The sequence below is a fragment of the Orussus abietinus genome, unplaced genomic scaffold (genome assembly GCF_000612105.2).
Source record: "Orussus abietinus isolate OABI.00-Male unplaced genomic scaffold, Oabi_2.0 scaffold5, whole genome shotgun sequence".
Taxonomy (NCBI): domain Eukaryota; kingdom Metazoa; phylum Arthropoda; class Insecta; order Hymenoptera; family Orussidae; genus Orussus; species Orussus abietinus.
In genome coordinates this window covers 656217-683796 of record NW_019394929.1, presented here as the reverse complement: position 1 = coordinate 683796, position 27580 = coordinate 656217, and the positions used below count along the sequence as shown (strand labels likewise).

General features: G+C 44.2%; 4 protein-coding genes across 8 annotated transcripts; 2 read left to right on the top strand and 2 right to left on the bottom strand.

Moving 5' to 3' along the window:
• Positions 1-5567: 5567 nt before the first annotated feature.
• Positions 5568-8162, top strand: LOC105701266 (major facilitator superfamily domain-containing protein 10). The gene is made up of 7 exons (XM_012427869.1): positions 5568-6519; positions 6591-6853; positions 6920-7211; positions 7297-7517; positions 7609-7699; positions 7779-7916; positions 8039-8162. The coding sequence occupies exons 1-7, from the start codon at positions 6276-6278 to the stop codon at positions 8137-8139; spliced, it is 1350 nt and encodes a 449-aa protein (XP_012283292.1). The 5' UTR covers positions 5568-6275; the 3' UTR covers positions 8140-8162.
• A 935-nt stretch (positions 8163-9097) lies between these two features.
• On the top strand, positions 9098-20556 carry LOC105701263 (signal transducer and activator of transcription 5B). Of its 5 annotated transcripts, XM_012427865.2 has the most exons (11): positions 9098-9294; positions 11488-11641; positions 11707-11863; positions 11936-12285; positions 12417-12560; positions 12650-13118; positions 13219-13891; positions 13990-14145; positions 14442-14676; positions 16500-16674; positions 19414-19530. In XM_012427865.2, the coding sequence occupies exons 2-10, from the start codon at positions 11514-11516 to the stop codon at positions 16672-16674; spliced, it is 2487 nt and encodes an 828-aa protein (XP_012283288.1). In that variant the 5' UTR covers positions 9098-9294; positions 11488-11513; the 3' UTR covers positions 19414-19530. The 5 variants fall into 5 exon arrangements, with proteins under 5 accessions (XP_012283288.1, XP_012283289.1, XP_012283284.1 ...); XM_012427866.2 differs by lacking the exon at positions 16500-16674 and having other exon boundaries at positions 9099-9294; positions 19414-20556; XM_012427861.2 differs by lacking the exon at positions 19414-19530 and having other exon boundaries at positions 9099-9294; positions 16500-19239.
• A 237-nt stretch (positions 20557-20793) lies between these two features.
• LOC105701264 (stabilizer of axonemal microtubules 1) lies at positions 20794-23444 on the bottom strand. The gene is made up of 6 exons (XM_012427867.2): positions 23202-23444; positions 22549-22823; positions 22129-22449; positions 21731-21980; positions 21390-21661; positions 20794-21061 (listed from the first exon to the last, which is right to left on the bottom strand). The coding sequence occupies exons 1-6, from the start codon at positions 23280-23282 to the stop codon at positions 20800-20802; spliced, it is 1461 nt and encodes a 486-aa protein (XP_012283290.1). The 5' UTR covers positions 23283-23444; the 3' UTR covers positions 20794-20799.
• Positions 23445-23958: 514 nt separating this feature from the next.
• On the bottom strand, positions 23959-27190 carry LOC105701265 (phosphatidylinositol 4-kinase type 2-alpha). Its single transcript, XM_012427868.1, has 6 exons — positions 26432-27190; positions 26246-26364; positions 25642-26134; positions 25186-25451; positions 24672-24811; positions 23959-24598 (listed from the first exon to the last, which is right to left on the bottom strand). The coding sequence occupies exons 1-6, from the start codon at positions 26721-26723 to the stop codon at positions 24505-24507; spliced, it is 1404 nt and encodes a 467-aa protein (XP_012283291.1). The 5' UTR covers positions 26724-27190; the 3' UTR covers positions 23959-24504.
• Positions 27191-27580: the final 390 nt, after the last annotated feature.

Here is a 27580-nt window from a genome sequence, read left to right as displayed (position 1 = left end):
AAACCGGGGGACTCTTAAATAATACTTCATCACCTCCATCTCGGGCCGCAAGGAGACCGATAATCCCGCCGTTGGAAAAGTCCGGCTTGTCGAAAAAGACCTCCCTCTGGAGTGGCGGGTCCCCGAGGATTTCCAACGGGGGCAGAGGCGAACCTCGGCCGTGGGTTTCTCGAAAAGTCGGTCCTTTGTGCCGGGCACACCCGCGCGGAGGAGCAGCCCGTGGAATCGAATGGGAAATCGAAAAAAGGGGGTGACTGAGAACCACTTGTAGGAGGACAGCTGCGTTCAGAGCGCATCTGCTGTCGGTTGCGCGGGCACGCGCTTATACTTATGCTTATGCCTGCGCTTATTCCTCCGGATCCGCGAGGTCCCTCTCGCTCCTTCTTTCTCTCGGTCCCAGGGTCCCTCGTCCTCCTCGGAGCGCACCTTCTCCCTCGGGGTCTCGGTATCCCTTGTTCGAGTTTTCGCCAGGGGTGGCGGCGGGCCGTCTTCCCTTTAAAATCACCCTTACCGAGCCGACTGGTTGGCTGGTGTTTACGGCGCGCGGCCGCTCGCCCTCTGGTTCTCTCCTTCTCTTTCCGCCGCGTCCACCGCGGTGCGTCCCTCGGCGCGTCCGCTCCCTCTCGTTCCCTGCCGTAGGTAGAGGCCCACGAGCGAGAGACTTTGTACCGGGCCGAGCAGCCGGTCCTGGCACCGTCGAAAATTCCCTTTGTCCCATTGTCCGCGGGATTATTTCCTATCCCTGCGAGGTAGTCCTGCGGATTCCGAGAAACGTCCAAATTTCCTTTCGCCCAGCGGCCGAGGTTCGTTGTCCCCGCGGTTATCGGCGCCCTGAGCTCTCTTTCTCTCCTCTTATATTCCGGTCTGAGTCTACTCTTACCCTGGTCTCTTGTTCCCCTCTTGGTCTTGGTCCTTCGCCTTTCCCTTTGCCCTCTGTCTGTCTCTCTCTCTCTTCTTTTCTCGACGGGCCTCCGTCCTCGACTTCCGTCATCCAGTCTCTCCCTTTCTTCGCGATTCGAACGGGACCGGCTGGAAGGACGCGCCTCCTCCTGCATTTGCATATTTGCCCGCTCCTAGGGCGCCAATGTACTTCTCCAAACCCCCAGGACCTTTCTCCTTCCGAGAGTACCTTTCTTCGAGCACCTGGAGCGAGCTCGAACGGGCGAGGCGCTCTCTCGCAACCTGACGCTCTCTTTCTCTCTCTCTCTCTCCCCCTCTCTTTGCCGCTTCCTCTCCCTCTGTTTCTCTCGGCCGAATTGGATCGCCCTTTCGGAAGTTCCTGCGAGCACAAAAGCGGCAAAACGAATGAAATCTCGTTCCGTCTGCCTGGGATTGCGTTAAAAACACCGGCTTCCTCTCGACGAGGTGCCGAAGAATAACAGGGAACTTTATAAATGATCCTTTGTGCGACATTTACACCAATTTTCGCTCAACTGGCGGAGATGACTCATACCGCGTAGGGGTAGTCAATTTTCCTGATGGAGGGGTCGACAAAGGAACGACGTTTGCGCGGGGCCGATGTTACATGGAACTGACAAAGAGCGGAATACCACCTCAAATATCCTAAGGATAAATATTTTATAGACGTAGCTTGACGTACTAAAATACCTAATTGAATTCCACGTTGGAAAGCAAATACACCTTTACGTGCATTCTTTATCGAGTCTCGAAGTGCCCCATCCTACTTCCTGAGTAGACCTAAAATTGGCAATAATTTAAATAAATAATAAATGTGCCAGGAGAACGTTCCGAGGAAAGATTGCGTACCTTTTCCCGATGCCACGTCGCGTTCCTTTGTGTAATCCTAGCCTGTCCGTGATCGATATTCCCGTCCCCGATGACGCGAAAACCCAGCCGTCCTGAACTTCCGTCATGCAGTTTCCCTTTTCTCGTCTCCGGCACTCCTCTTCGTCAGAATTCGAACCGGCTCTAAAGACGCGCCTCCTCGTGCATTTGCATATTTACACGCTTCCAGGGCGCCAATGTACTTTTCTAAATCCCAGGGCCTTCCCTTCCTCGACCACCTTTCTTCGAGCACCTGGAGGCAGCCCAGGCAACCTGACGCGCGTCTTCGTCTTCGCTCCTCTCTTTCGCACCTTCCTCTCCTCACCGTCGATCCCCTTGCTTATTTAATTCTTCCGTTACATTGTTATTCCGTATTATTAAACAGGGACTCTTAAACTTCCCAGAGAAGTAACCGAGTAATGATCTCTCACTCTCAGGTCTCAATGTATGCATAAAGAGTCACGTATAATAACGTTGCATCGCGTTGCTCCGTTTTTCACACGTAATGGGGGAAAAAGTCCCTATCTAAACATACTACGGGCAGATAAGAATCTATCGTTTTGACAAGGCACACGAAACTTCGGATACGCTTCTCTTGTCACTGATACCTCGACTCAACGGAAACAAGAATCCTTGCCTTCCATTATTTGTACACTGGTTTTCTTCGTTCTTCCGTCTCTCTTAAAATTAGTGCCGATGCGAACAGGCCGTAAAGACGTGCCTTTTTATTTACATATTTACATGTCTACATACTCACAGCCACCAGATATACTTCCCAAGCTCTTCGGATTTTCCTGCTCCTTCCGGCCTCTTCGAGCACCTGGGGAATGTGCGTCTCCGCAACCTGATGCTCCCTCCAGTGGATGGAATAAAAAACTCGGAAGTCCTTCACTCGTTTACTTTGGAAATATCGGATTTCCTTCACTTTTCCTTCAATCCTCGCCTCGTCGCGATCTGGCGACTAGAAACACCCAGCTCTTTGTTTACACCCCGTGGCGGTCTAATGTATAATACTTGGCTCGTAACTCTACCTACTCCCTTGATCTGCAGGACGAATTTTTCGAGATCCTACGCTTGCGAACGCGGCTAACCAAGTGCAATCTCATGCCACGTGCCTTGCGATTATATTGGGGGAATCAAATGCGTTTCGGCGTTACTCCTGATCGATATTCCGGTCTCCGATGTGCAAGCGCAGTTAAGCCTCGTAAGCCTGAAGACGCACTATTCCCACATTTAGCTTTGCAGCTTTGCATCTGGAAAAAAAAAGAATAACAAATATTAGCACATATAAGTAACAATTGTTTTGCGCCATTTAAAAAAATGGCCCGATCATTCGTATCCCCTAATGTTTATGGGTGCCTTAAAATTTAAGCGAATTAAATGAATGTAATGGAAGTATACACCGAGAAATAAAAAAAGAAAAATTGGCGGACTGAAGGAAATACGCATTGCGATGACAATATCGTGCGATCAAATGAGTCCACGGGAATGTCAGATCGAGTTAACGACAGTATCTTAAATCAACATAAATTTTTCCTCTCAACAAAATCGTTGTTTCTTGCAATTACATATGGTCTAGAGAATAATATATGTTGATATTATATATTTTTTTTTCGGGCAAGTGATTTTTTTTTTCTTAGTATTTGCGTGGTAATGGAGTTATTTTCTTGGGCCTTTAAAATCGTCATTCGAAGACGTAAAATCCTGCAGTGTACACAATGAAGGTGGAACTTCGGAGTCAACTGTACACTGTACAGGCTCTGCACCATAGGGCCCAGATGGCAAGCGTTGGGCCGGTTGGTTAAATTTTAAACGCGATATATCGCCGATGGGCCTTGTACCACCTGCTCTACACGTAGGGCCCAACTATCCCTCCGAATATTTCGATTTCATAGGCAAACAAACCGTTTATTCGAGTACCGATGACGCACCCCATGCGCAATTCCTTACAGAACCTTTGCGACTGTACACAAAGGGAAATTAAATATTACCAGTACAGTAATTCCTGCACCATTTTAACGGCAGTTTCGTATAAGCACTTTCATGCCCAGCGAGGCAATTAACGATACAATCGCAAAGGTAGAAAATTTACAAAATTCAGGACGTAAGTACGTCAATAACAATGTATAACAAACGTATGCAACAATGACATCGGTCGTACAATACATTCCGCAGTATTTTCTTATAATCGTGAACGTTCGATAAGTAGCAGGGTAATTTTTTAAAGTTGGCAATATAAATGCGTGCGTTATATCTAATGCGGTATTATTACGCAAGGGTAGATTAACACTACCGACTCGATTACCTCGACCGTACAAACATACAAATCGTTTCTACAAGTGCCGATGACGTACCTCGAGCACAAATCATTATATAACCTTCATTGTACAACGCATTTAATGAAACCGTTATTACTACCCGTATTTTCCGCAGAGTACAGTCTCCGAACTTCGCGGCACGCGTATAGATTACATGAAACATTTCAAAACGAATGCCTCTATGGAACGATATTTTCCACGGACAGTTCGCTGAAATTCAACGAGCAGTTAATAAAATATTCATCTTGCATTGCGCTTGAAACGTAATACATATTGATCAATATTATACATATATTTCCCCGTGTGAAAACAAGTACGAAGGTACAAGCAGGGTCGCAGTAATCAGCCTGGTAACATAGCCAGGTGTTGCTTGTACAGTACCGAAAACGTTCACTTCTTCCACGAGTGCAGTACCTCCGTTCTTTGTTTACGACGGTTGCATTTATCGAACGTTCACCCGTTTATAAGATTCTACATTACAGATGGATTTACAAGTTTGCTGTGGCATATTTAAGCACAACGACATCCGGCAAACGAATTTCTAACATTTCGTGGCGTTTTATCACGCATGAGTACTCTCAAACCAGCGCAATTTAATAGCAAATAATCGACTGCGATTCTTAACCGATTTCCGAGAAGAGATTCGCTTATCTCGCCGATCAGCCCTACATTTTGTTTCGGTTGTAGTCCAATTTCTACCTATAAGTGCCCATGCAATATCTGATATTCCTCCAGCAGGAAACATCTGTTCAGCAACGGACTTATCCTTGTATTTCTCACGTTTCCTGCGAAACATACAACCTGTAATTATCGTCTCTTCCTGTGCATCGTCGAAATTTAAATACGACGTTGTTTTACAATACTACCGGGAAATTCGAGTGGTGATAAGAAAATAGTCGGTTTAAAATTATTCGGCTTTACCAGGCTCGCTCCAGCCGACGCTACAGTTCGGGACGGGTTTGAAAACATCTTTGTTCATCGAGGAAGTGGGTCTGCGCGTTTGCGGAGCTGCGCTTGTGTGCGCGCGGGTTACAACGCTACATGTCGTGCGCCACCGGAAGTCGGGAACATACATAATGCTCGTGGGTGCGCCTGCTTGAGCTATTTTTCGCTTCACTGGCAAATAAAAACAATAATGAGGCATAACCCGGCGTGGCCACCTTCAAAATTGTCGAACTCGTCGAGAGTACCTCATCTGGATATACGACGTCGGTTTTTTCGAAAGACTCGCGTCTTCGTCGCATTCGAAAATTCAAACGCCTCGTCGCGTCAACCGCCGCTCTGTCGGTAACGTTCTTCGAGCGCAGCGGATGTGCTATGGACTTCTCGAGGCTGCCGCCAGGTAGCGACACGATCTGGAATTAATCGTTAATGCAGAGAACGCGCTCTGCTCTGCTGACTTCGGGATCGACTGACCTGTCGATAATGTCGCGAGAGCCGATGACAAACACCACAATGCAGGAATATAGGTTAAGCCTTTCACTGTTGATTTCAAAAACCGATTTCCTTTCTCGGGTCTCGTCATGCGAGGGATCCTTACTCCGGTTAGAAAGTTCATCACTTTTAGGACGCTGACCGCGTCACGTGTCACCTCGGAGATTCACCGAGTTCGCGAGTTAACGTGACAGATTATCAGAACTAAGTAGGATCCACTTCATAGCACTGACCGTTTCGATTGTTGTCGGCTAACCGGCATTATTTGTGCTCGACTGTATTTTGTGAAAGAAGATATATCATTGTTGAAAATTGTAAACTTCGGAGTGGTATATATATATTTACATTGCTTGTACGATTGAAAAATTACATCCACAAAGATGTATGCATTGTAATGATAAGAATGAAACTCCTGGTGAGAACAGCATGAAAATTGTAATATAAGTAAATTTATATCCTGGACAAATGGATTTTAAAATCCAGCCATGCGTGCAATAGAAGCACTAAATCGCTGACAAGTGTTCGTTTATATGTGACTGAAACGATTATAACAAATGTGGGTTAACGTATGAGAGCTCGAAGATTATTCGCTTTTCTTTGATCAGTATCAATATTTTTGACTGTCCTTCTACAGTATTATGATACCACTAACTTGAAGACTGTCAAGATCCAATGCTTGCATTTATTCAATAAATTGAAAGGTATTTTTTCGAACGACTGTGATAAAGTATCATCATCATGGAATTGAAGAGCGAAAAAGTTGAACATGGAGAGAATCCAAAAACAGTTCGAGTTGTATTTTTTTCATTATTACTAGATCTACTAGCATTTACCATGATTTTACCACTACTACCAGCAATTTTGGATCATTATAAACAATTAGATGATAAGAGAGGACTATACTCTTTAATTCTTGAACAAATCCAACGTGTACAACTTTACCTCAATGCTCCTGACAGAGTAAATTCAGTTTTATTTGGAGGTAAGTTCGTTAGATTATGGGTATTCAAAATTAATTTATAAATAATTTCAGAATTTAATTATATTTTATAGGTTGCCTTGGCTCACTATATTCCTTCATGCAATTTTTGGGATCACCAATTATAGGAGCCCTGTCCGATGTTTACGGAAGACGACCAGTTATGTTGCTATGCTTAATAGGCATTACAAGCTCTTATGTTCTGTGGGCTCTCTCTCATAATTTTCTTATATTTGTCTTGGCAAGATTCATCGGTGGCCTTAGCAAAGGCAATATTAACTTATCCATGGCTATCATCAGTGATGTCACGTCTTCAAAGACAAGAGGACGAGCTATGGTAGAAATTGTTGTATTGCTTTAATTATACAATCTTGAGCCAAAAATAATCAGTTTCAATTTTCAGGCTCTAGTAGGTATAGCTTTCTCAATTGCGTTTGTTGTGGGTCCAATGATCGGGGCATTATTCGCATGGAACTCAAGCAAATCCCGAGAAGGCTATTGGTTTGCAATCCCAGCTTCCTTTGCTCTTTTACTTTCTATTATCGATCTTCTTTACATCGCCTATAATTTAGAAGAAAGTTTACCACTCAAGTATCGAGCTAAATCTCTTGCCAGTGGAATTCAGGATGCTATTGCTTACATAAATCCCATGGATTTGTTTCAATTTAACGGCGTTTCTGGCTTAACAAGTCATGGTAGTGTATTTTATTATTGAACAATAATTAACTATTAAAGTAAAAGTATTAAATTAATTCATTGTTCAAATAATTCTCATTTCAGAATTACACAGTTTGAGAGTCCTGGGACGATGTTACTTTCTGTACTTATTTATCTACAGTGGACTAGAATTTACATTAACGTTCCTGACCCATCACTTTTTCGGGTTTACTAGCATGCAACAAGGCTGGATGTTTCTTGGAATTGGATTAACAATGGCCATATTACAGGGCAGTTGGGTGCGAAGAATACCGTCGCATAAAACCAAAACTGTGGCAGAATTGGTAACATACTCTATAAATTTATCATTCATGGTTTCCTAATATAATTAATAAATAATTCGCATAGTAAGACTGAAAGATATGGGCATTTTAGGGACTCTGGTTAATTATTCCAGCATTCATTTGTGTAGGGTTAGCAAAGGACAAATTAATGCTCTATCTCGGTGTCTTCCTCTTTGCAGTTTGTAAGTAAAATTACGAAATATTACAAAATTCTAAATCTGCATAAAGAATTCTCACTCGATAAAGTTTAATCTATTTCAGCAACAGCTATGGTCGTAACTTGCATGATGACCCTAGTTACACATACTGGGCCAGAAAATCAAAAAGGAATAATAACTGGTATTTTCCGTTCTCTGGGTGCCTTAGCTCGTGCTTGCGGACCTATCGTTACTTCCATAGGTTCGTATTTCTTTCATTCGAACCATCATTAACATTCTTACAAGACAAACGAATTAAAAAATTGCATAATGATTTTTAAAGCTACCATAAATTTTCATTAGTAAGAATTTCTCTTATTTTAGCCTTTTGGAGCATCGGCAGTACCATTACGTACTTAATCGGTGCAGCCGCCCTTGTTATTCCTCCTTTGATACTTCGAAGTATACATTTTACGCAAACTTAAATGCCATCAAAGACGATGTCGGTCTCCTAAAACTTAACATACTTACTAAGTATATTTTCAGAGAAAAATATTTATGTTTATATAAAGCAACATACAAATGCGAAGCATTATACATTTTTTATACATGTCTCATATTATATAAAAAGTACGTTTGAACACGTCTCGTGTAAAGTATATTTGAAGACGCATCGTTCAATGTCCACGGTTGTCCCCTTGCTATCCTATTCCCTCCATCAATTAAGACTTCTGTCTTGCAGTGTCCCACGTCGTTTATCGATCGGAAACCCTTTCAGCGTTTCAAAATAGAGAACACAGGGTGCTCCTTATTCAACAATTTAACCTGCCGTCGATATAGATAAGCCAAGAAATCAATTACGCCACTTTCGTAACCGTGTGCGCTGTACATATAGTCTCGGTCACCGAGGGCGAATGCCGAAGAAAGAGAACGATACAACATCGGGGATGCATCGTTATACCAACATGGAATAAAAAGTCGCCTATCTCAAGGCTTCCGTTATCACCAGATAAGGGACTCATCGTAATCGCCGATAAGCGATTATCGGGTGCGAAATCTGCACGTACGTTGATCCTGTACCCGCAGGTTCGGCAATGTTCGGCAGAACCGGCTCGACGCGAGAAATCCCGAAGCGTTCCCTTACCTTACGATTCGAGATACCAGTCTATCTCTCTCGCCCTCGTTCTTACCTATCGCACGACAGAGACCCTCGAACACAAGATAACCTATCAGCTCCTCGACGGTTCGCCTCCCCCACCCGGCGGACCGGGCCGACCATCGAGCCGTTGCTTCTCGTTCCCGCTTCCACCGGTCGCCACGGGTGAGAATGACCGCAGGTTCGCCAGGACGCACGCGCAGAACCCAGCTCGGTCACGTGACCGTCCCCCGCCGCTGCGCTGCGGCCATTTACGGAATCAAATTCTCGGAAACCCGCGTTCGCGGCGCTCCGTTGTCCGGGCCGTGTCCATGCCAGAGGAGAGAGGGACATAGTCGACCGAGACGGGAGAGCCGCGCGCCGCGAGCGGACTCGCGTTTGCAGGACCGATTATCGCCCACAGCGGTCGCTCGGTCGCACGGTCGTCCGATCGCTCGATCGAACTCGTCTTCGGGGCGCCTTCGACTCGCCTTCGGAGCCCCAGGTAAGGATCGACGTTGTCATTTTCTCTAATGCCTTGGTATACGTACCTCCGCTCGTTCCTCCTCTCCTCGGCACCGTCGATCCTCGCTTCACCCCTTCGATCCTCCGCATCCCGCGCCCCCTCCGTTCACCAGCGGATTATCGGGGCAGCACGTCACCGTCGGCTCTTCGCGGCGTCCTACGGAAAGCCGCTTGCTTCGCGCGAATGGACTTTCCGATGGATCCGCCGCGATCCACGCGTGAGTTTCTTCACTCGCTTTGATAATCAGGCAAGGTGCCGCGCGGTTAAGTCGCCGACTTTGGGGAATCGGTGAGGTGAGTCGAACCGCGCGAACCTGCGATTCCTACGACCTTGTCGATTCCCCTGGGACAGGGTCGCGGAATCGCCGCGATCCACGCGAACCTCGAAATTACGATCGATTCTCTGCTGGTCGAACTCACGCGGCTTTCTTCCCCTCTTGTCGGTTGGCGCGATATAGTCGCGAGGGATTCTGGCATTTTCTTCGTTCCCGTCCCGCTGCCTCGACTTTTTCGACGTCTCCCGCGAATCCATCGCGCACCTCGCTTTCCGGTGGATTGGTCTTATCTCCCTGGCGTCCGCCATAGACTAGGCAGCGAATACGGCGTCGAGGGAAGATCGCGAACCGCACTTGCCGATGTCGGCGGCGGCTCCCGTCACCCTTCGCATTCTTCGCGGACCCTTCAATTCCGAAGAACAATACGTTCCGATGGATTTAGCACCGTCCTTACAACAGTCGCGACTCGGGGTTCAACGCCGCCTTTCCGCGAATCCGTAGCTCGGACTGTTGCTAAATCCTTAGGCCGTTCGAGGTCCTTGAAAAATATCACATCCTTGAAGAATCTCTCATTAGCCCGAGATATTTAATATCTCGTGTTTCATTTATTTCATTTTAATTCCAAACATCGCGTCCCAAGGCGCCAACGGGCTGTCGTAACGAGATGTTCACCCGATCTGCTTTTATCCATTGTTTTTAAAGTCAGTTCTGACGCCAGTTGAGGAAACAGGAGTTACAGAAATAAACTCTGGCTATTAAAGCGCGACTCTTTTGAATGTCGCGCGTTATGTATGTGCAGAGGTATTGGGGATTACCGGGGTATGTAATGCACTAGGTATCGTTTGGAAAGTGAAGTCGGTTCACGTGATCGATTTTTGGCGCCTCCCAAGAACTCAGGCTTGAAGGGATTCTTTCCGCCGAGTCCAGCCCGTCCCGCGCAACTTTACAGCGTTGAACTATATAGGAACCGAAAGGAGAGTCGTCATTGGCTAAGCGGAAAGACTTGTCTCGCGAATGGAAAGTAGACGGATAGACGGAGAATGAGAGAGACCGCTTTATCGGGCAGTCTGTCTCTCCGCGAGGCACGTAGCGTGTCATGTTACGCTATGTCCCTCGCGGAATAAGTTTGGTTAAGTCGCCCACAGGCGCCAACGGAATGAACGGACAAGAACGGATAGCCCGATGAGACCCTCTTTCTCGCGCCGCTGATTTATCCATCTCGATGTCTTTCTTTTTGCGATTCAGCGTTCAGTGCTTCGCAAGCATCGATACGAAAGTCCGAGGCGAGCGGGATTGCTGCGCACGGAGATCGCGAAAAGTCTTAAAATTAGACGGCAGGCGTCGATTTGAAATTTTTCGAATATCTTGAATACCGCGTGTCTTCTCCTGCTATACAGTAGGTACGTAATGCACGTTTTGCAGTGACGGGATTCACAAATTTCCCGGTGAATAATGATCGTCGCACCTGCGTTGCCTTCGGATTCTTCCAGAAAGCGTTATCGGGATTTGAAGGTTAACGGAGGCGGAAAGAACTCGGGCAGCGAAGTCTGTTTGGGTATCGCACGTTGAGAGGTTATGGGCTGCACCTGTTACTCTGCTTACTTTGTCGGATGGTTTATTTGTCTTCCTCCACTGGGAATTTCGTGACATGTGGCGTTAGATTAAGTGATTTTTTAATATTATATGGGTTTACTTGGCGGATTGCAGGTTGTTTGGTGGAAAGAGAGCGTGAATCGTGTCGTTCAGTTAAATGCTTGCTTGATTAATTACCGTTTACTTAAATTATGCTTTAAAGAGATTTATGGTAATGAATATGGTTTTGTCATCGATGGCGAGTATACATACTTGGCATTTGTTATTAATGGTTTGGTAGTAATTGTGTTTCAACTTTTTTGTAGGACCAATACTCTGAAACCGATTCACGATGACACTATGGGCAAAGGCGCAGCAGTTGCCACAGGATGCGTTACAACAAGTGCGCTCTGTTTATGGGGAGCACTTTCCTATCGAAGTCCGGCACTTTTTGTCCTCTTGGATTGAAGAAAAGATGTGGTAAGTATTGACTGCGAGTTGAATAACATGAGAAAGTAGGAAGACTAATTTTGTATGTCTTATAGGACCGATATTGAACCAGACAATCCACAATATGAACAATACATAGCAAATTTAGTCGGATCACTTATTCAGGAATTAGAATCGAAGGCTGCCTCCTTGAACACGGAAGATCTATTTTTAACGAAATTGAAGCTGATGGAAGCTGCTAAGATGTTTCGCGTAAATATATTTACTAGGATCAATTATTTTACTTGTGCTTTCAATTTTTAATTTTAATTTTCCTGTTTACAGCAAAGATATAGTCAAAATCCAGGGACCTTATTTCGAATAATTAGGCATTGTCTTGGTACAGAAATGAAATTAGTAGCACAAGTGGAAAATATCAGTGGTACGCTTATGAGTATGGCTGGTGGTAGAGTTGGACTTATGGTTGGAGATGCAGTAGCAGAAATCGCACAGCAGGTGGAAGCATTACGACGAAGAACGCAAGAAACTGGTGAAGACCTTCGTAAAATGGAACAAGAACAGGAGGCATTCACTATAACCTATCACGAATGCACCAAATTAAATGCACATCTTCAACACCTTGCCACGCAACCACAAAGTCAACAAAGTTTAGATTTGGAAAAAAAAATTCGAAGGTATGAATGCCCTGTTGCCTCGACAAACACTTCGATGCTTTCATCCTAAGGGAATTTCCTAGATCATATAATTATTTATCTATCTGTAAAAGAAATTCTCTAATAGATTAGTAATTAGTATAAAATTGCAGGCAGAAAGAACTTCAAGAACAATTACTAAATCAAAAGGTGGCTAGTTTAATGCAATTACGTTTAACATTGGCTGACAAATTGAAAGACACTATCACGAGGCTAAATAATTTACAATCCAGAGTTCTTGATGACGAACTTATCAGGTATAACGAATGACAATTTTAATTCATCATATATTTAGGTAATTAATTAGGATTTACGTATTAAAAATATTTGTTATGCACTCTTTCAGATGGAAGCGCGATCAACAGTTGGCTGGCAATGGTGCTCCGTTTAATAGTAACTTAGATTCTATTCAAGAATGGTGTGAAAGTCTGGCTGAATTGATTTGGCTAAATCGGCAGCAAATTAAAGAAGTTGAACGCTTAAAACTAAAACTTGCCCTCGATCCACCTGGGGTGCAAGACATTTTACCAACTTTGAATTCTCAAATAACACAGCTCCTTAGTTCGTTAGTTACTAGTACCTTCATCATCGAAAAACAACCACCCCAGGTAATGAAGACCAATACTCGCTTTACCAGCACCGTTCGTTTGTTGGTTGGCAGTAAATTAAATGTGTACATGACACCGCCACAAGTTAACGTTAGCATAATCAGCGAGGCTCAAGCAAATGGCCTTCTTAAAAGTGACAAAATGGCAAAGAGCGGCGAAGCAAGTGGCGAGATCCTTAACAATACAGGAACGATGGAGTATCACCAAGTACGTACATGAAAGAAAAAAAAAAAAAAAACAGTAAATCGTTTATTTGACTAAAACGCAATTTATAAAAATACGTCTGTGCGTGTCTTTTTGATTTTAGGCTACTCGGCAGTTATCCGTTAGTTTCCGTAATATGCAACTGAAGAAAATAAAACGAGCAGAAAAGAAGGGAACGGAGTCGGTAATGGATGAGAAGTTTTCACTTTTCTTCCAGTCACAGTTTAGCGTTGGTGGTGGTGAGCTGGTGTTCCAAGTTTGGACTTTGAGTTTACCGGTAGTGGTAATTGTCCACGGGAATCAAGAACCTCACGCTTGGGCCACTGTAACGTGGGACAATGCTTTTGCTGAACCTGGTAGAGTGCCCTTCGCAGTGCCTGACAAAGTTCCTTGGGGTCAAGTAGCGGAGGCGTTAAACGTTAAATTCAGATCAGCAACGGGTCGATCGTTAACGGAAGACAACCTACGCTTTCTTGCGGAAAAAGCCTTTCGCGGTGGAAATACTGCAGGGCAAGACTACGCTGGGTTGCTGTTAAGTTGGGCACAATTCTGCAAGGAGCCTTTGCCAGAAAGAAATTTCACGTTTTGGGAATGGTTTTATGCTGTGATGAAACTGACGAGAGAGCACTTGAGGGGTCCCTGGATCGACGGTTATATTCTGGGCTTTATTAGGAAAAAACAAGCCGAAGAGATGCTTGCAAATTGTGCATCCGGAACCTTTTTAATGCGATTCTCAGATTCTGAACTTGGTGGCGTGACTATCGCGTGGGTTGGAGGTGAGACCTTATTTCATAATGTTCTCGTGAATCCATCTGCATTTTACCTCCACTGTAGTTATATCTACTCAATGTCAATTTTGACGTTAACTTTGCAGAACAAACGGAGGTCTTCATGTTACAACCGTTCACGAGTAAGGATTTTACAATTCGAAGTCTGGCTGACCGAGTATCCGATTTGCAGCACTTATTGTATCTTTACCCTGACCTGTCGAAAGATCAAGCTTTTTCCAAATATTATACACCTTTCTCAGGTACGTGCACTTTCTACATTTATTGTCGCTCCACTTTTCTAGAATTTCATGCGATGTCCCATCAATCGATCTTCTATCAACTTTATTCATTTTCTTGTACACTCGTATTATTAATTATCAACACTTTAGCGTGCTTTATTTGTATGTTTTAACACACGTAGAATGTCGAAACACTCCAATAAAATGTAACATTGCTCGTCAGGTACTCGTACATTGCATGGTCACGCGGGAAAATTCCACTGTCCCTCATTTTTATATTCGTATGGTAATTTATTTTATAAATATCTTGTTTACAGAAAGCCAACCGACGACGAACAATGGGTACGTGAAACCTGTCCTGGTAACTCATGTACCAGGGTGGGGTGGTCCAGGAGGCGGAGGCCAGACACCATCGCACTCGTCAGTCGTTGGCGTCGGAGGTAGTCGTCAGGGTGGTCCTGGAGGAAGTTATCCGGCTACTCCATCAACAATGTTTCAGGCACATAGTCCTGACCCGTCCGTAACACGCGATACTCCCTCCGTGGCTTCCAGGTCAGTTCCCTGGATCTAGCGCATCGATCAATTAAAACTTGCATGTCGAACGGAATACAGGAAGATGCGCAAAGTTCGATCATTTGATACGATCCTTGAGTACGTGCCGTTACTACGCGTACGCCACGTCTAATCGTCGATCGCGGCAATTCGTTATATTATTTTTATATATTATGTTGACCTTCGATAATAAATATTTAAACTAGAATGAACGGATCTTTCTTTTTGTTTTTTCTTGCATTTATAAATATCGGATGTTGTAATACTATTAAGGTTAGGCGAATGTAAAAAGGTACGTGGTCGACTTGTTTCCGTTCAATGGAGGATAAGGTTCGAGCGTGTTATTAATTTATGAAATCACAGATAACGTCGTGTCGTTTAATGAATTATTTTGCGCATCTTCGGTACTGTGTCCGTGCAGCAACTGTATCAGTATTCTACTTCTTTTCGTACTTGTAATCTTGATAGCGTTTATCTTATTACTCATTGGCGATACATTTTGTGATCGCATTTTTTACGAGCCTTTTTACGCCGGTTTCTAGATTTTTCTATAACGATGCCAGGCATCAATTTCTACGATTCTTGTACTTTATTTTCATAATTATTTTCAATACCGACTAAAGTTAACGTTAAATGGTAGTGTAAAGTGTGTTGGGTGTCACGTGGCGAATAAATGTTAACGACGTGGCGAAAAAGTAGAGCATCTAAGCAGACTGGAACTGTTATAGTGACTCGCTGTTAAATTTTGTATCTATATATTATATATTGTCTGCATTACATATGTGTATATGTATGTATGTATATATATACACACACACATATTATAGAATGTACATCCAGCAGGCTTTTCGACGCCGTTAGGTCAATAAGAGGTATTAAGTTAAGGCTTTCAGAGTCCCACCTGGAAAGGAGGACGTACGTTCTCTCTAAATTGAAATCCATTTATTGTATCGTTACTTTGGTCTGACTTTGGTAAGAATTAGACCCGCGAGATAAGTCGTCTGGTTTAAAACTAACGATTTTTTTTTATATACATATATATATATACATAATTCGATCAAATCGACTCATCCATGACTTAATTATTTCAAGATCTTTCACGCATTAAGTGGCCCATCTGCCAGTACGATTCGTAATAGCGTGTCGCGTAAAAATGAGAAGATAGGGAAAACGAGAGGGTATGTCAATACGAGGAAAGAGAGAGAGAGAAAGAGAAAGGCGCAAAGGCCCGGAGCAAGCCGGTACAACCACAGTACAATGCTAAAATTCATAACCAACGTAAAGTCTCGTTAACAAACGCAACTCCAATCACTACTCGTTAGAGACTAACTGGCAATCGAGTAGAGGACAATGTATATCTTGAAACGAAATAAGAAGTAAGAGTATTCCATCGGGAGGTAAATCTAACGACCACAAGGGAAGTACCGTAGGCTCGGGAGAGGACGAGGTCGAGGAGTGACCCTCTAACTCGAGGGTCTGCGAGAAATCATTGCGAGACGCAAATGACGCCTCTGACCTTCCCTTGTGAGCGCGGGTCGAGGGCTGAGTGACCGATCGTCGTTGGACCGGGTGGTTTTTGGTGGTTGCTTGTACCCTTTTGCCGTGTTGTACCGGCTGTCCGGCCACTCGGTCACGCGTGGTCGCGGGATAGATAGTCTCTTGCATATCGCGAGATTCGCGAGAGAGACGGCCAATCTCGAGGTGGTCGGACCTAGAGGAGGTAGAGGGAGGCCGAGGGGCCTCGGCTCAGCTTTGGTCGCGCGTCTTGTGTCACCTTAATCGAGGGTTGCCAGTGATTGGGGTTGTGTTTTGCTTTGTGGTAGCTACGCTCCGGGTCTTGGCCAGTCGGGGGTCGGCCGACCTAGCTCGGACTTGGACTACGTCGAGTTGATGGCCCACGGCGAGCTACCGTCGATCGACGAAAATCTCAACCTGGACCAGCTCAATGGCTTCGGGTTTTCGGAGTTCATGCAGACGTACAACACCAAGCCGCAATAGGTACGTCGAGGGGAGGCCGGAGGACCCGACGGTACCCCGACGGTTCTTCTAGATTTACTTTCGATCTCTGTCGATTCAACGAGGGCGCGCTCCGAGGCGCCTCCACTCGCGCCCCCTGTGGCCGAGGATGCGACTCGGATGGACGATGGACCCGAGGTATGCCGAGGTATAACCAGACACGACCAGTAGGACAAGGGCGAGGTGCCGCCAGGATGTTCAACCGGGAGGCCGCGTTCTTAAGCTAGGATAGGCAATTGATAAGTGCAATATGGTTCGGGCGACCTCGCGCTGCAGGAGAGGAACGCGCGCGCCCCCCTGCGGGCGATCAGCTGATTTTTCGCGTTCTCGTCGCCGTCGAGGGAGGTCTTGCCAAAGACTTCTAGCTTTTTTATTACGACTCCTTGGACCTCGGGGCGTCCCTTTCGAGCGGCAGCTTGCGAGATCACCCTTCGAGCCGTGGTTTCGCTTCGGGCACAAAGTCTTTTCCCGAGGACTGATACTTAAAACTGCCATCGTGTACGCGTCGTGTACGTATGATCGATCATCCGGTCGTCCGCCCTGCGTCGAATCTATCGCGTTGGCCAGGATGTTATCGCCGTTTCCGCTGCTGAAGGTGATACGAAAGACACTTTTAAAATTTATCCATAAAAAGTGAAATTTCATAAGTGCCAGGGTTATCCGTATGGCTTCCCTATTTACATAGTAAAATGCCGGATGCCACTTTCGCATTCCCTTAAGGTTTGACGCTTCGTTTTCAAATATAGTTCTGGACGAACCAACGACGACGGGGACTTAAAAATGTTAATCTATGATTTAAAGCAGAATTATCGGGATGAAAATGTAGGATGAAATCCATGATTTAAAACGGTATGTGACATAGGTATAACGGGAAGACAACTTTATTTAAAAACGAAGCGTCAAATCTTAATTAGCAGAAATCGCAATAACTTTCTGGAGAACCTAATTGTATAACATTGACGATCCAATCCGGACCGTAGCGACTCCTGTCGATTTTTCCGAGGCCCCGAATTGTCTGAGGGAAAACGACTAGCGATGCGACGAGTCGAATACTTTATCAACTCGAGTCGATACCTCGATAAAAGAAGGAAGAAATTTAATTCACCCCGGTGAGTTAAATTTGACACGAGTTGACGAGTAATGGCCCGTTCCGCCAACGTCGATTAAATCATTGATCGTCTAGCCGCGTGTTAACGTAAACGAACGTCTCTTTGTAACCGAGGATTAATGTTTTAACCGAGGTTAATGGAACCCGGCCTGAAGGAGTAAGGAACGACTCGGGTAAACGAACAAAGCGCCGTCGACGTCTCGATACAAATAGGTTTCTCCTTCGCACTCGTAACTCACGTTCACTTCGATAATTCGTGACACCCTAGAAATGACTCGAGTTAGACGATATCGAATCATTCGACTCGTCCCATTAACAAGAGACGGCGACTCGCGGCTGATAATGGCGAAACACGCGAATATCTTCTTCACGCTTCCCATCGAGACGTAGACTCGTGATTCTGGACGCAAGACCGCTACTTAATTCAAGACGGATGACGAGGGGGGGCATTTAATTTACGGTCTCGCTGAAAAAGTATCTGTACGCAGTGTCTTCGTATATCTATCATGTAAACCCACTTTGTAATCACGCACTTCGGGTACTCGCTTGATAACGATCTTCCAGTTTGGCGGGGAACTGGTCGCCAAAGGGCCGTCGATGTCCTCAATGTAGCTCTTTTTACCCCTAGGCTCTGTTACTCGACGCTTTACTTCGCCAAATTCTACCAGTTAGGCTTCTCTCCGGAGCGCTGATATCGTGGGCGCCGCGACGCGCAGATAAGACATTCGGTCGAATCAGGGCAATCGGTTGGTTGGTTCAATCCTAGGATATGGTTATATCGTAGATATTCGGTAGACGTGACAAAGCCAATTCATTGATATAACTTTAGCTTGCGTCAATTATCGCGGTAGGTCAGGCCAACTGGTTCAAGCAATCCGGGACATTTAATCGAATTAATTCGGTCTATTCGCCGGAATGTGTTTCCGAAACTTTTGCGGAACCACTCAGCCGGTACGTTTTAGTCCGTCGAGGATAACGAAATCTGGCCAGACTAAACGATTGCTGTATTCGGTTCACCCAAGAGATACTGTTTCTGGAATTAAAAGGGATGCAGCCGAACGGTCTCGTTTAACGAACGAAGTTTCCCTTTCTGCGTGAACTGCGAGGAGATACACGGGCTCTCTGGAGAGACGTTAAATCGACAATAGAGATCTACTCCCGGTCAAAGCGCGGAATCGCTCGAATCTATCCCGGAATCGCGGCTCTATGCGTTTAGGATGACTCGAAATTGAGAAATTTCAATGCGATTGGGGAGAGCGTTCGGTGCACTCCGGGGCTGATCAACTTGCAAGACGGTCGCGCACTATACGAGTACAATACGACAACGAGGTGTTCCAAGATCTAAAATACGTGCCTTACAACATTTACCTGGAGAAGAATAATAAAGAAGAAAGTGAAAATTAGGAAGAGGAAAAAAAAATATTTAAAAAAAAATAAAGGAAATGATTAGTACGCGTCGCAACGAGACGTCTCGCACACTCGCCGTAGCTTAATTGTGATATTTTAGAGCGCTTCTAACTCTCTGCGAACGGACAAGGACTTCTTATATCTTATTCTCCTTCTCGATCGTTTTGTTTTTGTTTCACTTTTTTTTTTCTCCCTATGTTTTCTAGATTTTTCTTTCCCTTTACTCTCGGCTCTCTCGGTGGAGACGCTTCGCTTCGATCCGGCGCAAGATATCCATGCACGTCGAGCTCTCGATCGTTGGCTCGACTGGCTGCCTACAATTGTCCACGCGCTAAAAGAAACGACGAGGATACGCGCGTAAGGAGGGAACGTTAGTGCAAATGTTATTTGATTTCCTTTTAAGAGGCGTAGTTATTAAGGATTAATGATTTATGTAAGTCGGTGCGCACGCGGGGATAGTCCGACCCCTCCCGGCAGCTTAGCCCGCTGCGAGAGTAATCAATTGTAAAATCCGTCGTTTGCCCCGAACATGCGAAACGCCGCCGTAAATCCGTTTGCGGAATCTACGTGCCGCAACGTCCGGTCGACAGACGGGGGAGGGGGCACTCGTCGTTGTCCTTTTATATTTATCATCGTCGGGCGATATGACACGAGCTGCGTTCTCACCGGCGACGGGTAGTACGTTAATATTGTCTATTGATCTTTATATAAAAAAAAAAAAAGTTAGAGTTTATTTTATTATGACGGAAATTTTACCGCCTTTTATGGATAGATACGTAATTCTAACTGCGTTCTATATATATAAATAAATATATATGTATACATATATATACAGTGATCGCTATATAAACGTTTTGTGAGAGCGGCGCGCGTCGAGCGTGTAGCGTGATCCAATAAATTTTAATGTTTATCCGCCTTTGTTGAACAGCCCCTGTTAATGTTATTCGGCGCGTTGGATGGATAGTTTGGTAATTTTATGAGGATTAGGGAGTACAAGAGCGAGAGAGGGAGAGGAAGAGAAGAAAGTAACCGCGAGGATCTGTCTCTTTGGTTCTTTTAATTTATTGTGTATGTACAACTATATCGCGCGGATCGTCAATTGCTGATTGGTTACCACTTATGCTTAGTGAAACGAAATCTCCGACGACCGATCGGAGGATCTTTCTTTATTTTTTATTTTTAGCTTTTCTTTTTCTTTTTCTTTTTCGATGCGGTTTAAGTGACGTTTGTAATGTCTACTGTGGATTGTCGTTGCAATTAGCTCTGTCGCCGTCGCAGCTGTATTGTATATCGATTGGAAATAAACCTGGCTTGGTGTACAATTATCGCCGCCGATGCCCGCCCAGGGAGATGCGATGTTTGTATATGCATTTACTGGACGTGTACAAATTGTACCTTGTATCCGCCGATGTCGATATTTGAACTCGGAGCGAGAGCTCGGGCGTACAACGAAATATTACCGAATAAATCATCCTGGTGGACAATGTATTAGAAAGAGAATACCTGTATTTCGTAATGATTTAAGGAAAAGTACTTAGTAAATGCGGTCAGTATTTGAGCCTGTAAAGCATGCTAATTGGCTCTCTCGTGTTTTAGCGCGGACACGTTCCCACGAGCGCGGGTGGACGTTCGAGATCTTCCGCGGGACAAGGACACTCCATCGGTTCGCAGTCCTCTTCCACGTAATATCCTGGCAAAGGATAACTCATGTGATAAATCGTATCCCCGGCCATGCGGTCTTTCGGCGGCTCGTATCTCTGCTTTTGAGCCCAGGGTAGGAAGTCTTTTGGTATCCGTGACCATGGCTGATACGACAGTTTGTTGACGGTCTCCGTTTCGATCTTCTCCTCGGGCCTAACGAGAAGAATTAAATTTCATTGAATTACCTGATATTCAGTTACACAAGTCAGAGAAGAGGTACTCATAGGACTACTCGTTTTATCTTAAAACCTGGAGACTTGTATCGGTGCCTCGCGTTTAGCGTTAAAGGATCTTTTTTAGACGTTTATCGTTAAAGGATTATTTTAGACGCTTATAGGCTGAAGGTAATATACGGTTTTTGACGGTAAAGGTGAGGCACGAGTACTGATGGACAATTTCACGGTCATGATGTCGGAACATGAAAGCCGATTGATCTCTTCAGGGTCTCGCGGTTGCTGCCTAGGATTTGTTTATTCATCACCTGCAATATTTTGCAGGTGGCTTGAAACTCTGCACAGCCTCCACTGGACCTGGATCCATGTATGACAGGAGTGTCGTCGTTTTGTCCTCGAGAGGCTGACTCGAAATTCTGATGTTATTGCTGGGAACTTTTAGTTCGGGCCGGGGGACCATTTTTGGAACGTAATCGTAGCGAGTGGTCGTCGTGCTTTGCATGGGACCGTCTCCCATCATGTTCCTTCTGCCAGGGATTATTGGCAGCCTTCTCTCGATTGCAACCGGTTGATAGCTTAACTGAAATCATGGCGAGATAGGATAAGCACCTTTCATCAATCGAGAAATTTCCATTGATATATGGTATACCTTGTTCGTAGTGTCTCCTGACATTTTCTGCTCGGACAGAGTAATGTTTCCGCAAGGTACGATCGGTACAACGCTTTCGGCGTTACATGGCATGTAACTCTCTTTGTAAATGGTCTTGCCGGAGAATTCGCTGTTGCAGGGAAATAATGGCGTTGCACTGGGGACGATCATCTTCTCTCTCGTCGGGGCTTCGGACTTCAGGTAGCTCTTCGTGTACGTCGTTTGGTCATCCATTGCCGTGTTGGGAGGTCTGCGAGGAAACGCTAAAGTCATCTCTACTACGAGTGATAAACCGATCTTACGGTTATAAAATAATTGAAAAAATTGCCCACGCGATCTCAAAGTTACATTTTAATATTTTATACATATATATGTATGCCATGTTTCGATGTATATACCTATAAGGGGCTTTCTCAAACCAGGGGTATCTTTCTCTCTTGTCGACTTTAAATGGCTGATAGCTCAATTTTTGCGTAGTATCCTTTGCATAGGGCTGCGCCGGTGGTTGATATTTCAATACCGGCTTGAAACTAATTGTAGGCTCTAATGGTCCTGGGTCCATAAAGGAGAGACCCATCGTCGTCCTGCCGTCCAAAGGACCCGTGCTCGATCGGATGTTCCCACAAGGGACGACCGTCTCTGCCCTCGGGACATTTTTTGGGACATAATCGTGGCGATTCGTCGTCACCGATTGCATGGGTCCATTGCCACCTGCCGACCTGAAAATCGCGTCAAGGATTCATTTCTTAAACGACTTCCCTTTGCTTGGAAATTAAACGTTTACATTTTTCTTTCTTTTTTTTATCTTTTTCGCAAACCTTCGACGCGGTAAGATCGGCTTTGTCCTGACGAAGTCCCAGATCGGTTTGTAACTTAAATTGGTGGTAGTGTCGCCGGCGAATTTTTCTTCCGACCTATCCAAATTCGGTTTCGGCCTGAAGGGATGTGCCCGTGCGTATCGAGAGGCGTTATCGACATTTAAATATGACAAGTCATAAGTCGTTTTCGCGTCCAAGGGACTAGCTGGGGGACAGTACTTCCTCTCCGGTGCAAACGATTGTACCCGGGATGGCTGTATGTATCTTCTGGTGCACTGTACCGGATTTTTTTTTTTAATTCATTTATTGTAGTCACTGCCTCGAAGACATTGATAATCCTAATGACTATACGTTGTGTACATAATATAAAAAATAATATACGTCGACGTACTTAGTCCATCCATAAGGTATATCTTGTTATATTTTAAAAGCGAACCCTACGCCTGGTTTTACTCTAAAACAAACACTTTAACGGAGCGTCAAAATAACCAATGATTGAGTATGTCAATTTACATGGGCATTTTTATCAGTGTGGAAGGAATGATATACTGGCTTGTCTAATATATGAAATGTGTAATACTTCTACGGGGCATTTTTTGTATTTGCAGTTAATGCATGTCAGAAATGAAATGCTGGGGTTTGAGGAATATTACTTTGGTGGTGCAGGGACACGTGGTTGGCCTGATCGGTGCAACGCGTACTCTCTTCTGCGGTTGCACTTCCACAACCTCCATTATGACTTGTCGGAGTTAAATGGATCTGGTAGCTTTTAAGTGCACAGCAGGATGCACCGTTCGCTGTGACCATTCGCAATATTTTTTATTTCATACGCGTCAATATATGAGGTATAAAAATGTTAAAATAATAAAATCCCCCGGACGACGTCAAAGGCGCGACAGTGACGTTTGCGAGGTCCGAGGAAAAAAAATTCTGAAACTCGAGGAGCATTGTTCCGAGCTGGTTTACGAGACGGGGGGAAAATGAATGATGATTTTCCAGGCTGTGTACGATTGACTTATTTTTTACTTGCATACTCGAATGACCGTACCATGCGTCATGGTCTCGCAAATACACTTTCCTTATTTGACATAAATCAAGCCATCGGTGATACGTGCTGTTCGTAACGGAAACGCGCGAGATCAATCCTATGAACTTTTTTCTCAAGATTACCTCGCTCTACTTCGAGACGTAAACGATCATCACTGAGGTCTATCTAGATTTGTACTCAAACCTTGATCACAAAATTTAGTTTACGATCGAGCTCCTTTAATTACGCCTCATGAATATCATTCCCTAAGCTCTGAGTGATACGTGTATGTATTTCTCCTGGATCAAATTCGTACAGTATTCGGAAATTGCTTCGATTCTTAATTTCGTATGTACCTGAGTATTAAGTACATTAAGAGCGAGTGGTTTTAACGTGTTATATTTACTGTATACAATATAATAATATGAATAATATTTATATCCCAATTAAAATGATACTTCTTAAATATAGCGTTGACTAATATAAACACGATTGATACGCGAGTCGTCGTTTTCCAAATCTGGCTGTCTTCGAGAAAGGTAAACTGCTTCCCTCCAGTAATATGTAAATGGAATGCTTCCGCGATCATGCACGTGTTTTCTTTTCTTTCTTCCTTCCTTTAATAATACCTTTAAACTCATGCAATTAATACTTTCTAACATGGGATGACAAGTGCAATCTTATCGGTTAATCGAAATTATTTCAGAATTTACATTAAATTATGACTGCCGGATTTGGAAGACGACGATCCTGCCGCCCTGAAGGGATGACGGTATAGAAAAGAACTAACGGGGAAGGAGTTTAGTACAAGACAGGAAGTAAGAAACAGAGTATCCGGTAATCGGTAGAACGGGCGGGGCGCGGATCTACGATTCGTGATGTAGTTCCATCGTTGACTGTTAGCGTTCTTCCGCTTCGTGTCTGGCCATTTAACACCAGGAAAAGAAAGGACTTTTATTTTGGAAGCGCTGAGTGAATGTGTCGGAAAAGGAAAAGAGTTTTGGCGTTCCGTTCCCTTTCGCCCTGTAACATAATAAACATGTAGGATACATGTCTAAATCTAAGCATGATGAAAGCGTGAACGAAAGTTACATACTTCTCGACTATAACAGCAGGCATTTGAACAAGTTGTACAGGACTTTTGGAATCTTTCAATGCTTGTTGAAGGTTCAAGATTTGGCCTCTCATTACGCTCATCTGTTTATCGAAATGATGCCGGTCGAATCCCTTGTCTTGCTGTAAAAATAGATTAACAAATGTTAGTAAAACCTTCGTATGCAGACGAGAAATGTGCAGGCACTTTATAACTTGTATTAAGACGGAATATGAACTTCTTTATATTACTGGCTCGTCGTAAGAATGTGCTAACGCGGAAAAAATTTTGCTAGCGGGCACATTTCCTGAGTTTAACACGTAGCTTGTCTCAGCAATTTATATAATCTAAATTGGCACGAACAAATCACTCAACGATGAATTCAACGTTCAGATAGGAAGAAAGTATTGATATAAAATGCAGTTATGAACAATGTGCAAAAAACTGCAATTCTGCAAGTATCCAGATATTTCCACGGAGCGAATAGTCCAGTCGACAAATGTACAATATGTCTTACTTTAAACAATTGATACAGATCGTCGCAAAGATCTTGGACAAAGTTTTGATCCGAGAGTTGCGGCAGGACTAGCTCTCGAGTCGCTTCGCTAAACGGTTGCTTCGCTTGACTAAGCCATGCCCAGTGATAAGGATACGCACGCCAGGAGTCAGGATGCTTGAATGGAAATGCCAAACCGTTATCTATCGCCGCAATTTTTACCTCACCAGCATCAGATCCACTTTTTCCTACGCCGCCCTCGTACTTAATCAACCAATTATCATTACCTGTAAAGAAATTTCAATACAGTTGGCTGCACATAATTCTTGGATAAATGCAAACTCAGTCACTGAGACTGTTCCCAGGGGCATTAAAAAATAATTCAGCTTTAAATAAAACTGTGAACACTGTTAACAGTGGCAGATTTGTTACTGAATGGAATAAATTAATTGTACTAGATCTTAGATGGTGAATTACCTCGATCAGTATTTCTGATAATATAATCCAGTATAACAAGACGTTCAAATTGAAGTTGAAATTGCCGTGCTAAACGTGGGGGCAACGGTTCACTTTCCCATCTCCTTAACCAATAATCTGCGTCCTTGTAGCCATCGACAAATACTTGAAAAGAGCCAACTTTTGGAGGTAAACCAATGCGGTTAAAATGAGAGCCGACTATAGGGAACTGATCCATAATGGCCTGTTTCATACGAGTCTTCTGCCGATCGATGCGTGGGTAATTGAAAGTTTTGCTAACCAGCTTTACTACTCTTGTATTCGGTACAACACCAAGGCCAAGTTTGCGATCGACCAAGCTTGCGCCAGCTTCACTAAGGTACCCTTGGTTTGGAATTAAACAACTTCTTCCAAAACAACATGGACAGCAGAGTTTATGCATCCATTTGGTCCACTTTGGGTTTAACCGACCATAAGGTTCTTCATCTTTCGGTTTAAAGACACCTATGATTTTCTGCAGAGAAAGCATTACGATAAAATCTAGTTTATAACGTAATGAAAACTTTGTAATAAATGATTCCCTACAACAAATAAACTAAATGCATCGTTAGTTTGTTGCACTTACCCCCTCTGGATTCTTTACAAAGTAGCTACCACTGGAACCTTGGTAAATTCTCTCGGGGAATATTCCATTATCTATCGCCGTTTCAGCTTGCCATACCAGTTCAAAAAACTGAGGATCATCTGCAAGGAACGGATAAGCATGTTTATATCGTTTAGGCGTTAGTAAAGGTGCAAGTTAGGAACGTACCAGGGAAACGGTTCAAAGTAACATCTAACTCCAGTCTACCGAGGAGAGGCTGGCTCTCCCGGTCAGCTCCGGGGGAATCAATGGTTATCGTTTGCTCGTTACTTGTATTTGGAACAAACTGAACGTCCGGCAACGCTTCCAGTGGTTGATCCGTAGTAGGTAAATGGGAATTATTCGTCACAGACAGATCCACCAGAGCATCGGTTTCCACCAGGGTGGTAGGGTTCGTACTATTCTGGCTATGGTACTCTCGATAAGGCACGTGCAGTTGCCGTTGTTCCGAGTCGCTCATTACAGCCGAATCTTCTGATCGGCAGCTTTGAGCCACTCGAGATTGATGTTGGAAAATCTAACAAGGGACACCCTGTCTGATTTGTCACATTCCTAAAACACCTGTCAATGACGCACGCGATCTGTTTTGCGCTCCACAAGTTCCTTCAACATCGGATATTCAGGTATCATTCCTGCGCCATTGGATCCGCCTCCTTGAGAGTCTCCGATTTCCTGTTACGGGCTGAACTTATCATTTAATACGTGTCTTTAAAGAAACTTCTTTTCCGAATAAACCGATTAACCAAAATTCCAACCCGTCATCCTAGCAGACGATGCCAGCTGATTGGGTGGCGGCCATTTTGTTTCACAGAATGCGTTATTAACGCGCCATTATTCAAAACCATACCCTGTGAAGCCAGCTGTTTTTTTTAAATAAAATAGTTATATTTGAGAAACATTAAATATATCATAAAATAATTAAACTTAACAAGACCGTTGCCACACGTTTTCCTCGGCACACTAATCAATACTGAAAAGGCGTCAGATCGAAAGCCATTCAACGTAGACATAACTACTTCGTTTGATACAAGCAGTCATCTCTGCCGTGAGCAATCTCCCAACTCATCTCTGCTTTCATTGGTCGTTCAATTTGATGCTGAAATTAAATTGTTTCGATTACTGTGATAATTCTGTGATAGTTCCACATGTCCGATTGACCAATCGCCGAGTTAGTGGTCTCAGATTATGAGACGTTTCCTGCTCGTGGGAATAAAAAACCGGTTTCGACATCGCATAACAGCAACGAAATAAAAATAGACGCGTCTAGTTTAGAACGTCAATTCGTAACACGCGTAATGGGAAGAAAAAAAAAAACTC

Excerpts from the sequence above, each read along its gene's own strand:
- LOC105701266 (XM_012427869.1), top strand. The coding sequence starts at position 6,276 with ATGGAATTGAAGAGCGAAAAAGTTGAACATGGAGAGAATCCAAAAACA. Across the intron at positions 6,854-6,919 it reads AGACAAGAGGACGAGCTATG|GCTCTAGTAGGTATAGCTTT; the intron begins GTAGAAATTGTT and ends TTCAATTTTCAG. Across the intron at positions 7,518-7,608 it reads CCAAAACTGTGGCAGAATTG|GGACTCTGGTTAATTATTCC; the intron begins GTAACATACTCT and ends TGGGCATTTTAG.
- LOC105701263 (XM_012427865.2), top strand. The coding sequence starts at position 11,514 with ATGACACTATGGGCAAAGGCGCAGCAGTTGCCACAGGATGCGTTACAA. Across the intron at positions 13,119-13,218 it reads GAACGATGGAGTATCACCAA|GCTACTCGGCAGTTATCCGT; the intron begins GTACGTACATGA and ends TTTTGATTTTAG. Across the intron at positions 14,146-14,441 it reads ATATTATACACCTTTCTCAG|AAAGCCAACCGACGACGAAC; the intron begins GTACGTGCACTT and ends TCTTGTTTACAG.
- LOC105701264 (XM_012427867.2), bottom strand. The coding sequence starts at position 23,282 with ATGGAGGTTGTGGAAGTGCAACCGCAGAAGAGAGTACGCGTTGCACCG. Across the intron at positions 22,824-23,201 it reads CGTGTCCCTGCACCACCAAA|TGCACCAGAAGATACATACA; the intron begins GTAATATTCCTC and ends AATCCGGTACAG. Across the intron at positions 22,450-22,548 it reads CCGATCTTACCGCGTCGAAG|GTCGGCAGGTGGCAATGGAC; the intron begins GTTTGCGAAAAA and ends CGCGATTTTCAG.
- LOC105701265 (XM_012427868.1), bottom strand. The coding sequence starts at position 26,723 with ATGAGCGACTCGGAACAACGGCAACTGCACGTGCCTTATCGAGAGTAC. Across the intron at positions 25,452-25,641 it reads TATCAGAAATACTGATCGAG|GTAATGATAATTGGTTGATT; the intron begins GTAATTCACCAT and ends ATTTCTTTACAG. Across the intron at positions 24,599-24,671 it reads CCTGCTGTTATAGTCGAGAA|GGCGAAAGGGAACGGAACGC; the intron begins GTATGTAACTTT and ends ATTATGTTACAG.